Genomic DNA, 14,749 nt, shown 5'->3' with positions numbered 1-14,749 from the left:
TCTTTCGCCAGTTTGCACTTCCTGTTTATAGCATTTCTTAATTGCCGATAGTTCCTTTTACTTTCTTCATCACTATCATTCTTATATTTTCTACGTTTATCCATCAGCTGCAATATATCGTCTGAAACCCAAGGTTTTCTACCAGTTCTCTTTATTCCGCCTAAGTTTGCTTATGCTGATTTAAAAATTTCTTTTTTAACATTCTCCCATTCTTTTTCTACATTTTCTACCTTATCTTTTTTACTCAGACGTCTTGCGATGTCCTCCACAAAAATCTTCTTTACCTCCTCTTCCTCAAGCTTCTCTAAATTCCACCGATTCATCTGACACCTTTTCTTCAGGTTTTTAAATCCCAATTTACATTTCATTATCACCAAAATTATGGTCGCTATCAATGTCTGCTCCAGGGTAAGTTTTGCAGTCAACGAGTTGATTTCTAAATCTTTGCTTAACCATGATATAATCTATCTGATACCTTGCAGTATCGCCTGACTTTTTCCAAGTGTATATTTTTCTATTATGATTTTTAAGTTGGGTGTTGGCAATTACTAAATTATACTTCGTGCAAAACTCTATAAGTCGGTCCCCTCTTTCATTCCTTTTGCCCAGCCCGTATTCACCCACTATATTTCCTTCCTTGCCTTTTCCAATGCTTGCATTCCAATCTCCAACTATTATTAAATTTTCATCTCCTTTTACGTGTTTAATTGCTTCATCAATCTCTTCATATACACACTCTACCTCATCATCATCATGGGCACTTGTAGGCATATAGACGTTAACAATCGTTGTCGGTTTAGGTTTTTATTTTATCCTTATTACAAATATATATAATATATATTATAATAATATATAATATTATATATTAATAGACAGGTAGAAGGGAAAAATTGTGTAGGCAGGCCACGTTTGGAGTATGTAAAACAAATTGTTGGGGATGTAGAATGTAGAGGGTATACTGAAATGAAACGACTAGCACTAGATAGGGAATCTTGGAGAGCTGCATCAAACCAGTCAAATGACTGAAGACAAAAAAAAAATATAATATTATATATATTATTATATTATATTATATATAATTACAATATATATATAATAATAATAAAATATGAAAAAAATCAGAAGTTATGAGTGAAATAAAATTTTATGTGCTTTTTAAAATCTGTATATGTAATTTATTTGTATATAACAGCCATTGACTGTTTTTTTTTAAATAGTTACATGATTGGTCTTTGATCAACAACTAAGTTGTTTGTTGGGTTCCCTCTTCTTAATAATGCTAAATACATTTGCTCATAAGAAAAAACCATCGTTTCCCAAATCTACGCCAGGATATAGACTGAGCGTATCGTGCACGAAGCACGATATGCTCAGCCTATTTTAATTTTAGTTCATTTTGAACCCGTTGAAGCGAAGTTTGTTTATCCGATCGAGGTTGCGCCATCGGTGAGCACTCGCTCAAAAACCAGCTGATATTCGAAAAATTTTGGGAAATATGAAAAAAAATCTTAAACATGATGGTGAAGCCCGTTCGAAGAACGATTTGTTCGAGATCTGTGAGATAGTGCGTCACAAACCAATAGAATTATAGGATTTTGGTCACAAAATTCGTCATTTTTGTATACTTGTGAACAGATATATCGAACATTCTTTGAATGAAGGTTTATACATATTAGTGACATTCCTGAAAAGCTGAATGTTCTGAATTTTTCCGTGCAAGGCAACAACATGCTCCTTTTAAAGTTGACTGAGAAAATTTTTAGCTTTTATAAAAATAAAAAAGTAAAGCTAAGGAAAAGAAAAAAAGAATGAGGACAGAGGCAAGGAATGTTTCCCCTTAATGTAACAATTTTTGACCTTCAATGGAGTCGATTTCTCTCAAAGTATGATCCATTTTTGAAAAACATTTATCAGCATAGCATTTTATCTACTTTAAGAAATATGTTAAAAATGATAAAATCGATAAATTTGCACAGATTCAAGATCCATTTAAGGCTCACTGCTCTCTCTGAATTTTTAACGCTTCAGAAGAGACTCTGATAGAGTTTCTTACAACAAATTAACTGAATTTTGGGTATCAGTGAAAGTTGTATACTCACTCCTAAATGATAAAGCACAGCAAATTCCATTTGCGACTTTTTACATGTGCGGTGTTTGTTTTTGGCACTTGCTGTGCTAAAATCTAAGAATCGCTGAAAATCACTGTGGGAAGGAAATGAGAACGGCTTGAGTATAATCTAATTCCATTAGAAAATCGCGGCGATCAATAGGCTCATCCATCTCACTAATTATTATAATTAGTTTAATTTAATGTATTACATTAAATTTTTTGAGATTTAAAATGAGTTTTATTTTTTCCTAACTCTTACAACAAATTATTGCTATTTGACAAAGTGTGTTTGTTATAATTTGACAGGGCGCCAAGAATAAAAAAAAAGTTCGAGAACCACTGATATACGAGGTGCGACAATAAAGTAATGAGACTGATGTGAAAAAAAATGTTGCTTACCGTTTTAGTCATGTTTAGTGTTGTCTCCTTCAAAGCAGTTCCCCTCTGATTGCACACACTTACTCCAGCGCTTCTGCCATTGATGGTAATATTTCTGGAACTCATCTGCTGTAATATTCTCCTCGACACAGCTTTTTGGACATCTTGTGTTGTTTGAAAATGGTGTCCCTTGACCGCCATTTTGACCCTTGGAAATAGAAAAAAGTCGCACGGAGCGATATCTGGTGAATAAGGTGGCTGTGGTAGTACTGAAATTTGTTTTGAGGTTTAAATTGCTGTACTGACAGAGAAGTATGGGATGGCGCATTATCGTGATGCAGAATCCAATTATCAGCAATGTTGGCACGGACACGAAGAACTCGTTTACGAAATCTTTCTAAAATTTCTTTGTAGAAATATCGGTTAACTGTTTGTCCAGGAGGCACCCTCTCTTTATGAACAATTCCCTTGGAATCGAAGAAGCACACAAGCATGCATTTGACTTTTGACTTTGACATGCGAGCTGTTTTTGGTCTGGGTGATCCCTTTGAGCACCGTTGCGAACTTTGGCGTTTTGTCTGTGGATCGTATTGAAAAAACCAACCTTCATCACCAGTGATAACACGGCTCAACAAATCTGGATTGATTTCCGTTTGCTCTAACAGATCGGCTGCCACATTTTTCCGTGTTTCTCGATGTTGTTGTGTGAGATTTTTCGGGACCATTTTTGCCCAAATCTTTCTCGTACCAAGATCTTCAATTAATATTAGACGAACCGTTTCTCGATCGATGTTGAGTTCTTCTACAATCATTTTCACGGATAATCTTCGATCAGATCGTACGATTTCACGCACCCTGGTCAAGTTGACATCTGTCCGTGAGGTTGATGGTCGTCCACTGCGGTCTTCATCTTCAACATTCGTTCTGCCTTCACTAAAAATTTTATGCCACCGAAAAACTTGAGCTCTTGACTTAACCTCCTCTCCAAAAGCCTGTTGAAGCTTACCGTAAGTTGTCGTCGCGTTTTCAACCGATTTAACGCAAAAAGAAATGGCATATCGTTGCGCAATATTTTGCGGTTTCATTTCTGTGACGAGACACAAACACGTGTTCACTGACATGTGTTCACTGTCGTGAGTTGTGCTGTACACAACTCACGACTGAGCAGTTGCATCAATGTGCCGCTTGGACTAAAAGTAGCTTATAGACCAAGGTCAAAGATGGTGTGCCTACGCAAGCTGCAGGGTTGCCACATCTTGCAAAGAAAAATCAGTCTCATTACTTTATTGTCGCACCTCGTATGTCATCATCCTATGCCTGTGATTTTAAACAAAAGCGCAAGTATTTTTTTTTAATTTCTGTAACACATGTAATTGTTTAAGGTAATTTTTTTCTTTTTTAACCTCCAGATGAAAGACCGAGACGCTACCATTCGCGCCGTGGAGGCCGGCGTTTGAAAGTAACTTAAAAGATGTTAAATTACTGCATCAGCTAAAATAACAGTAGAAACAAATTTTAAATCGATTATTGTCATCTTTCTTTATTTTTTAAATTTATATTATTTTCATTTGATTTATTGTCAATAATATATTTCTTTCATACATCGCGAAAATATTTACATGATCATAATTATTGGAAAAAAAATGTGCAATATTTAAAAAAAAAGTGACAGTGAATTTCGACGCTTGTTTACTCGAAATACCTTGAAAATCATATTTTAATAGCTAAAATATAATATAGTAATACCGTTGTTTATTATAATTGAAAGAGAAATCCCTTATATTTTTTTTAAAATTTTAATTGTCTGTACATTGTATAAATTTGCCAAATTATAAAAAAACAAATAATTTTAATCACATGTTGGTATTTTAAATAATAATATGTTAAATGTTTGTTGACGTCAAATGTTTGTTGTGTTATAGTAATGATACCAAAGAAAGCAGGGGCAGATAAATGTGAAGAATACAGAACAATTAGTTTAACTAGTCGTGCATCAAAAATCTTAACTAGAATTCGATACAGAAGAATTGAGAGGAGAGTGGAGGAAGTGTTAGAAGAAGAACAATTTGGTTTCAGGAAAAGTATAGGGACAAGGGAAGCAATTTTAGGCCACAGATTAATAGTAGAAGGAAGATTAAAGAAGAACATACTTGGCGTTTATAGACCTAGAAAAGGCATTCGATAACGTAGCCTGGAATAAAATTTTCAGCCTTTTAAAATAATTAGGGTTCAAATACAGAGATAGAAGAACAATTGCTAACATGTACAGGAACCAAACAGCAACAGTAAGAATTGAAGAACATAAGAAAGGGAGTCCGACAAGGATGTTCCCTATCTCCGTTACTTTTTAATCTTTACATGGAACTAGCAGTTAATGATGTTAAAGAACAATTTAGATTCGGAGTAAGAGTACAAGGTGAAAAGATAAAGATGCTACGATTTGCTGATGATATAGTAATTCTAGCCGAGAGTAAAAAGGATTTAGAAGAAACAATGAACGGCATAGATGAAGTCCTACGCAAGAACTATCGCATGAAAATAAACAAGAAGAAAACAAAAGTAATGAAATGTAGTAGAAATAACAAAGATGGACCGCTGAATGTGAAAATAGGAGGAGAATAGATTATGGAGGTAGAAGAATTTTGTTATTTGGGAAGTAGAATTACTAAAGATGGACGAAGCAGGAGCGATATAAAATGCCGAATAGCACAAGCTAAACGAGCCTTCAGTAAGAAATATAATTCAAATACATCAAAAATTAATTTAAATGTCAGGAAAAGATTTTTGAAAGTATATGTTTGGAGTGTCGCTTTATATGGAAGTGAAACTTGGACGATCGGAGTATCTGAGAAGTAAAGATTAGAATCTTTTGAAATGCGCTGTTATAGGAGAATGTTAAAAATCAGACGGGTGGATAAAGTGACAAATGAAGAGGTATTGCGGCAAATAGATGAAGAAAGAAGCATTTGGAAAAATATAGTTAAAAGAAGAGACAGACTTATAGACCACATACTAAGGCATCCTGGAATAGTCGCTTTAATATTGGAAGGACAGGTAGAAGGAAAAAATTGTGTAGGCCGGCCACGTTTGGAATATGTAAAACAAATTGTTAGAGATGTAGGATGTAGAGGGTATACCGAAATGAAACGACTAGCACTAGATAGGGAATCTTGGAGAGCTGCGTCAAACCAGTCAAATGACTGAAGACAAAAAAAAAAAAAAGTATTGGGTGGTTTTGGAACCCTTTATAATTACCATATTTTGAGAAATTTCTTATAAAAATAGTATATAATGATAATTTGAAATAGGTATTTTTACATTTCATTAATTTTGTAAGTATATGAATAAATAACCCGCTGAGAAGTCTACTTTTTTTATTTGAAATCATTGTTTTTTCGCAACAGTGTACTGAGTATTGGCCTTGCAGTACAATATCAACAAAACGTTATGTCCTTCATTATGTAAGTATTATTATATATGTGCAAAATTACACAGAGTGCAGAAAGTTTCTGATAAAATATAACAGCAAAGTCCAAAACATTGGAACTTATAAGCTAAATGGAAAAATTATAAAAAGTGAAGAAAAGCATGTATTAAAAAAAATTATCTAGTTATTAAATGTTATCTCCTTGATTTTTTTCGAAAGTCAAAAAAGACTACCGATATAGATTAAACACAGACAGTATACATAATAAAAAGTGGTAATAATAATTTGATTAGTCTTACCATTAAAGTACTTTCCATTGATGACGAAGGACACACCATTGTCACTGAGCCTGAAAAAAATAGATATAATAAACAGCTAATCATTATGTTATTAAATACTGGGGAAATTCCGTTATTTGTGTAATCCTATTTTTAGTTGATTTATTATATGATTATGGTTTGCATTATACGGTACATTATCATTGTTATAAAATAAGAACTATTTATTGCAGTTATCAGTTTTATTGTAAAATCAGATTTAAAGAAATACAATTTATATTATATTAGAGGTAACTTTTTATGTCTTATCTATTCATATCAAACAAGAAAAAAAATCAAGAAAAATTTCAGTTTTTCTGAAATACAATGAACATATCATATACATACAATATGATGAATATATATCATATACAATGAATTTTGTATCATTAGAAGATAGGACTTTTTATTAACACCTAAGGTAGCAGGATAATTTTTTTTATAAATTAACCTCAAGTTTTAAATAATACATAATTTTAAATAAAATAACTTAGTACAAAAGTATTTAAAGAGAAGACAGTGTTATATTTATCTTCATTCCTTTGCCGAATAAAATTCGGAAATAAAACTTGAAATTTGAATTATAAGGTAAATATTTTTAGCATGGTATCAAACAGCTGTAGCTAAATTGTCATATAATGCATATCACTCGTTCACGAAAGTTAATATTACGACACAAACTAACATCAGTTCTCGGCTCGCACTGGTGCGACTCAAGTGGGTTGCAGCATCTCCCTATCTTCCTTCCTTAAAAAAATAAATAACTCAATAAAATATACCTACATTGCAACGGGGGAAGCGTAACGGGTTTGTTCCAGAGAGAGGATAAAGAAAGAAAAATCTAAAAGGAACGACAAAGAGGTTCTTTCTAGGAAATAACTTAAAGAAAAGCGCAGAAAGGGCAGACAATAGAAATTATTACTCTTGAGCAATCAAAAGGATGAGTCGGGTACCGGTTCTGCAGGCCAGGAGATATAAATAATGCCGGATCAGCGGAGTGAAAGTCAGTAGTTTTGCAAGTCCTAATTCGGTGCAGCTGCGATAAAAGCGACAACAGTAAGTTATAACAGTTACAACGACTGAGTGCGTCACGAGTATTCCTCTTTGAACAGTGGTAGAAAACAATAAACTGTTGGCCGAGTTATTTGTAAGTAGGAGTGAAACTGACAGTATTCTTTTCATTCGAAAATTGTAGGATAGTTCTTTTATGAACAGTAAAAGTAATAATACTCGCAGAAAATGAACAGTATGAACTTTAGATTTTTCCGTTATATTATTAATGCAATGCTAGTTTCTATTAGTCATTATAAATTTTTTACTAAATCGGACTGTATTTCGTTTGGTATTTGTAATTTAATTGTCGTAAACGTAAAAATTAAATCAATTTTTTTTTTTATTTCAATTGCTATTTTGTATGTTTTGTATATACAGAGTGTCCCATATAAAACACAACCCAACCTTATATAGGTAGGTATTGAAATAATAAAATGGCATGTGTAAATTTAAATGTAATTTTTATTATTACCATCCATTACCTTACATTTAGAGTAAATGTTGGAAGTGGCTGCCATCTTCTTGAATACAAGGTTCAATTCTTTTTACGGCGTTTCTTGCAACGTTTTTCAAAATTTTTGGCCGGATATTTAATACAGCTTGTTCAATATTGACTTTCAATCGTAAAAGTGTTCGTGGTTTGTTGCTGTAGGCTTTGTCTTTGAGGTAACCCCGTAGAAAAAAATCCCCCGCAGTCAAATCTGGAGATCTTGGTGGCCAAAAGCCTCGACCGATAACACGATTACCAAAGAATTCCTCGACGAAATCAGAAGTTGAACCTGCATAGTGCGAAGTCGCACCGTCATGTTGTAGCCGGCAGCTTCTGTCTTCCTCTTCCAAGAGTGCGATGAACTGAAATAAAATATCCTGATATCTTTCTGCATTAATGGTATACTAAAAAAAAATAGGACCGATTATTTTCTTCCGCGATATCGCCCACCACACGCCCGAATTCTGCGGGTGTAATTTTTTTTCGTGATAAACGTGGGGATTTTCAGCGCTCCAAATTCTACTGTTTTGGCTGTTTACGTAGCCGTCCAAATGAAACCGTGCTTCATCTGTGAAAAAATAACGAATCCGTAACATTAATTCCCTCACGCAGAAATCGACGGAACCGTTGATAATATTGTAGCCGTTTTTCTTTGTCGGGCTCAAGAAGTTGATGAACCGTTTGAATGCGATAAGGTCCTAATTGTAATTGTTTGGTCGCCCGATGAACAGTCGATTTAGACAAATTAATTTCAGCAGGACAAACGTCTGATCGATTTATTTGGCGAGGCGAGTAATCGGTCTTTGATTTCAGCGACTGTATCTGTATTCAACACTGACGCACATCTTTTGTGTTCCTTGTTATTAACAGAACCGGTCTCTCTAAATTTTGCGACTGACCTTAATACTGATGTTTTGTTAGGAGCCGGTTTATCTGGGTACTTATGGCGAAACAAATCTTGCACTGCAACCGCTGGTTTCGTACTGAAGTACGACTCGACAATGAAAACACGTTCATCTAGCGAAAACACCATCTTGTCTCTAGCAATACACTGAACGTTATGATTGCATTGTTGTTACTATCGGTAGTATTCTACTGCGTCGCCGCGATGTTCAGATGTTGGACGAGTCCATTTAAGTAACGAGTAGGGGAGTAAGCTTGACTTTTGAAATTTCATGGATGAGTGATTGATGGGTTGCGTTTTATATGGGACACCCTTTATTTATTGTTATTATAATTATTTATTTTATATATTTTTAGAGTAATAAATTGTATTTATAAGGAATTTTTACGTTTATCAATATCCTTGGAATAGCGAACACGAGACAATATACCTGCAGTTGCTTTTATTTGAAAATGAATGTGCATACGTATAGCAAGAGCTAACAGTAAACGTACCTCTTGAAGCATCAAGAGCATTTATTGGAAGGCAGCATTACTCCCGTTCTGTTACATCGTCTTCTTCATTTCCTTCGTCACGATTTTGAGTGAATTTTTTCTCTGTTATCGCATCTTCTGCCAAAGGCGTCGAGGTAGTCATGTCATCATCGAAGCTTACGTAAACATCCAAATTCTTTTCTGCATTAGATTGTGGCAATTTAAATTGTTTTATCTTATCGGTTTGTGGAATATCGTCTAATAAATCACAGCAGGGTTTATTCTTTTTAAGATATAGGACAAAGCTAGCATTACGGAACACATTTTTTACCGTTGCTACAGTCACATTTCTCCACGCTTTTTGCAGTAGACTTACTAAACAATACAGACTGAATTTTTCTTTGTTTTGTATCGATTCCATTTCTTCAATAAGCCTGCAAAACATTTTCTTTGTATTTTTTCAAAGTAGCCATTGAGACATTTAATAATTCCCTGGTCGATGGTCGATGGTCGATGGACACTTGTATTTGCCGTTAAAAAAAGGATTTTCTTGTTCTTTAATCCTGTAATAACGTCGATATGAGTCCCTCGAACGAATTTCCTCTTCAAAACGTTTAGCAGTCGTCCACGCTGTTTTACTATTGCGATACTTTACCGAAAGGATTTTACATTTTTAAAGCATCTCGGTTTTACTGATTTTCCTATAAGCAATAAATGTCGTCTTAATCCCTGTCATATTAGCGCAGAAAAAAATGATGAGTCGTTATTTGAAATTTTTCCGCCTCTACATTTTTCTCCTTTTAATTTTAATGTATTACAAAGCGCTTCAAAAAAAAAAAAAATGCCTGTTTCATCATCATTGAATATGTCTTGTTCCTTGTAACTATTACGTATTCTGATTACCGACTTTAACCGGTCATTCATAACTTTCAAATCAACAAAATCTTTCTATTCTCGCTAATTTTAGCGAAAGAAATGTTGTGTTATTGCTTAAATTTTTCTAGCTAACTGTCAGAAGCTTTAAAATTATTGTCGTGTACCTTTGAGGGAAGAGTTCGGCTTGGATTTGTAATGGGGGTCTGTTTACTGGAAAATTTAAACTTCGTTTATGTTAGTGGAAAAATTCAGTTTTTCTTGGAAAAAGCGAGAATGGTGGAAATTGCTGTACACTTATCGCCCATTCTCCACTGTAAAATACCGAGAATCTAGGACCTATGTATTCTAATATTACATTCAGTAATACAGCAGGCCTACTACCTTCCACGGCTTAGAACTCTTTCTCTCTCTTTCTCTTCACAAGATAAACGCTGCCCTTTTAACAGCCCGTCCTTACACTATATAGTTGTAAAAGTTTACGAATACTTTATTTTCGCGCAAAAAAGTAGGGGCATGATACAACAGGCAGTGGCGTTAGAACCGCTGTAGAAATTTTACTGAGATTTGTCTGCAACAATAGATAAAAATACTATACTGGTATAGCAATGTGAAGTGATTAACAGATATTGCCGCTACAGCGAGATTTCGTTATAAAGGAAGCGCAAAGAAATATTTGACTGTATAATATATTTATGTATGTACAGTATATAACTTATCTGTATGTAAATTTTAAATTCCATTTAATTATTTTAATATTTGTGTTTGTATTTTTTAGTGTTAAATTTAATTTATCCTGGATACTTAAATCTAATAATTAATTTTTTAAATTAAATGTAAGTTACGAGTGGTTGACGACCAGAAATTTAAAATTGGCAGCTGAGAAAACTAAATTACTAGTTATGGTAAGTAGAAGGAGGCTGACTCCGGTCATTCAGTCGGTCACGAAAGTGAGGAATGAACCTGTGACTAAAGCTAAATACTCAAGAGTGTGGCTTGACTGTAAGAGATCTTTTCAGCCACATGTGATGGAGGCAGTTGACAAAGCAAATAGAACTTTTTCAGCTGTCTCCAGGTTGGTGTGTCGCGTCGGATAAGCTAGCTCTTCCAAAAGGAGAATATTGGCGGCAATCGTGAGATCTATTGTACTTTATGCAGTGCCGGAATGGAAGAGGGGCTTACAGAATAAAACGGCCGTGTCGGAAGGTAAAGGCGTTACAAGGAACATTAGCCCTAGGCATTGCTTCAGCATATAGAATGTAACTACGGAGTCAATACTGGTGATAGCTTCAGTGCCAACTTTGAAGCTTCTTGCTGAGGAAAGAGCTGAAAGGACCAAGGGGCGGCCTAAAGGAGAAATGAGTCGTGAAATGTTGGAGAGCGGGCAGTTGCGGTGGTCCATGGCCGAGGTAAGCCAGTGGACAAGACGACTTATTCCAGATATCAAACAATAGACAAAAAGACGTCATGGAGACACACGCAATTTTTATTCGGGCATGGGAGTTTTAATGATAACTTGAGTGAACGGAAACGTCAGAGGTGGGACTCAAGCTTGTATTGCTCAGCCTTAGACACCGTGGAGCATACTATCATTATGTGCCCAAGATAGGACGCGTAAAGAGAGGAGATTCTTACGAGGATGAGACCAATCAAACTTGATAATGTGATAGGGGTCATGCTACATGGAGTCGAAAATTGGGAAATTATCAAGAGGATGAACGAGAGGATAATGAAGTAGAAGTCAAAAGAGGAAGTTGAAGATGACTGAGTGTAGAGGGTATAGCTGCAGGGCCGGACGGACAGCTCCATTCAGGAGAGGTGGAATGCTCTGGCGTTCCAATTTCGACGAGTAATAGTTACGATGAGTTACTGATAGACTTGGGGTCTATCAGTAAAAGACCTAGTCCCGGTTGTTCGGATGGTGCTGCTGGGAAGGACACAGCCGGGCCTAGCAGAATCGCCCGAGTAAATAGGGGCATCGGCACCTCCCAGGGCTGAGTTATGGTTAATAGCGCGTCCGGCTCTGGAAGACAAGGATTTAAAAAAAAAAGAAGTTTTAGTAGATTCACTTCTCCTACCCAGTCTTATGTGATAAGCATAAAAATAACGTAAATTAATAGTTCAAATAAACTTAAGTTTTATTTGTATTGATTTTAATATATATAAGTTTTTTAATATTAGTTTATGCCATATCTAATTACATGGCTAGGTTTTTAATATATCGTCAGAAATAGATCGATTAAAAATAAAAGGTTAAATTTTTGTTAATTGACGGTGATTTTGAAAAACTATGAGATATAAGGGAATCCGATCATCTGTGATAGCTTATACCTCAAAATTTTGCGATATTTTTTTAACAAAAGTAGAATTTTTTAAAGAAATTCGATTGGACACCACATGACTTCCTTGTATGCCTATTAAACTACACATTTTTTTTTTAATGAAAAGTACATAAAATTTTATTTCATTAATAACTTCTGATATTTATTCATTTTATTTTATTTATTTTTTATTATTATTATTATTTTACAATCAGAGGTTTAATAATTATTAGTAAATCAATATATTTCAATTAAAAACAAATTAAGCTAAAAAAAAGAACAAAGGAGAAGTCTGATTCGAACCGATATGCCTTTCCTTTGTAAGATCCATATATTTCATTAATTAAAATTTTATTTGGCTATAACTCAGAGTACTAAAAGCATTACGTATATCAGGAATTAATTTAAGTCTTTAAAATTCTATATAAAATTACCTTTTCGTCTTACACAACATCCAATTACACCAAAATTCTCAGGAAAATCTACTCTATATTTCGGCTTAAATATCTTTTTGTTTCAATGTCTATTTATTTATTTTATTTATGGGACTTAATCAAGTAAAGAAAGTTTAGCTACGCTATGGAATTTCAAATCTCCCGTTCCAACAGAACGAGGGTAAAAGAGAATCTCCCACAGGGAAAAAGGGAAATTCCAAGATGGCGGTTGCGACACTAACGCTCCTGGCAGCAGCCAAGGAGTACTAGTAAGGCACTAGCCCCACTTTAGCACAACTTTTATTAAATTTTAACAACCAAAAAATAGGCGACAATTTAGCAGCACCACAATACTTTGACATTCAGAAGAAATCTAACATTGTTAGGCGCTTCATAATAATATTATCTTATGTATCTTCTAACTTTTAATCGTTTAAACACAAAGAATCGTTAAAAGATTTATAACAGTTATAATTAATAATGAAGAAAATTTTTTTTCATTTCTGAAGGATTAATTGCGCAACTTTTTCATAACTGAACTGTTGATATAATCTTTTTGTCTACTATGTACGCTGTGTGAATCTAGTTAAAAGTTTGCAAGCAATGGAATTACGCATGTGTGAAACGTTGATTATCACTGTAAATGAATTATTCATAAAATGCATTAATTAACTATTAATTAGGTTAAGAACAGAATTAATAATAACGTTATTATATTGCAAAGTTTATAATAATAAATTCTTTTATTTTTCTTACAAAAGGCATTCTCAGAAACGACTAAGCCTTTTTGAGGAATTGTTCAATATTTAAAACCTTACTTCTCGAATGAGAAAAGCCAAATGCTGTCAACTTAGTCTCTATATTTGATTTTATTCAACTTAATGGTTGTAGGCGATCTGATATCAGTCAGAAATTACTCTTAAAAATGTTATTCCACGTATAAAAACCCTACACCAGACTTACTAGGGAAAGTAAGGGGTAAATAATCTCCAGCTGTTTTCTTTAGATGAAAGTATGAATACCGTCATCCACTATTTCTCCGAAATCCGCTTTATTAACAAGGACAATTTGAAACATTAAAACCGTTTTCATAATGTTTCAAAAAAGCAAAAAACTTAAGAATTAAAAAGGACCTTTACTCCATAAGCCCCACCTCTCCAATAGTCTAATATGAAATATTGTGACATTTGAACTGTCCGTTAAAAAAAGGGTCATTTCGGATGCCAACAAACAACCCTCAATCGTATCATAAAGTTTACTTCCCCTTATTGTCTTATGTCTCAGACCTTTAAAACCTTTCTTCATCTTTCTAAAACCGAAATATTACATACGACATTAAAGTTGTCTTTTTTCCAAAAAGTGTTCAACTTAGGGCTAACAAAAAATATTGGATTAATAAAATCTGGTTTGTTTTGTGTCCCACCTTTCTAAGATAATCTTCATAAAAAAAAAAAAAACTAAATATTGATATATATGGATCTTCTTTTTACTTCCTTGAACGAAATACAGGAAAGTTAAGGAAAATTTTGGGGTACATAAATTAAAATCTAATAATGTGTTAAACAAAGATGGTACACCAATATATAATACGAAAGGTAAAGTCGATAGATGGGTGGAATATATTGAAGAGTTATACGGAGGAAATGAATTAGAAAATGGTGTCACAGAGGAAAAAGAGGAAGTTGAGGAGGATGAAATGGGAGAAACAATACTGAGATCTGAATTTAAGAGAGCATTAAAAGATTTAAATGGCAGAAAGGCTCCTGGGATAGACGGAGTACCTGTAGAATTACTGCGCAGTGCCGGTGAGGAAGCGATTGATAGATTATACAAACTGGTGTATAATATTTATGAAAAAGGGGAATTTCCGTCAGACTTCAAAAAAAGTGTTATAGTCATGATACCAAAGAAAGCAGGGGCAGATAAATGTGAAGAATACAGAACAATTAGTTTAACTAGTCGTGCATCA

General features: G+C 34.1%; 1 protein-coding gene across 1 annotated transcript in view; it reads right to left on the bottom strand.

Annotated features, from left to right (window-relative positions):
• LOC142317477 (xanthine dehydrogenase-like) overlaps positions 1-14,749 on the bottom strand; it is a 152,709-nt gene that overhangs the window by 116,620 nt on the left and 21,340 nt on the right. The window contains exon 2 of the mRNA XM_075354045.1: positions 6,215-6,264. Coding sequence (XP_075210160.1) covers positions 6,215-6,264 — 50 coding nt within the window. The remainder of the gene's footprint in view (positions 1-6,214; positions 6,265-14,749) is intronic.

This window comes from Lycorma delicatula, chromosome 1 (assembly GCF_047948215.1).
Source record: "Lycorma delicatula isolate Av1 chromosome 1, ASM4794821v1, whole genome shotgun sequence".
Taxonomy (NCBI): domain Eukaryota; kingdom Metazoa; phylum Arthropoda; class Insecta; order Hemiptera; family Fulgoridae; genus Lycorma; species Lycorma delicatula.
This window is presented reverse-complemented; position numbering and strand designations above follow the sequence as displayed.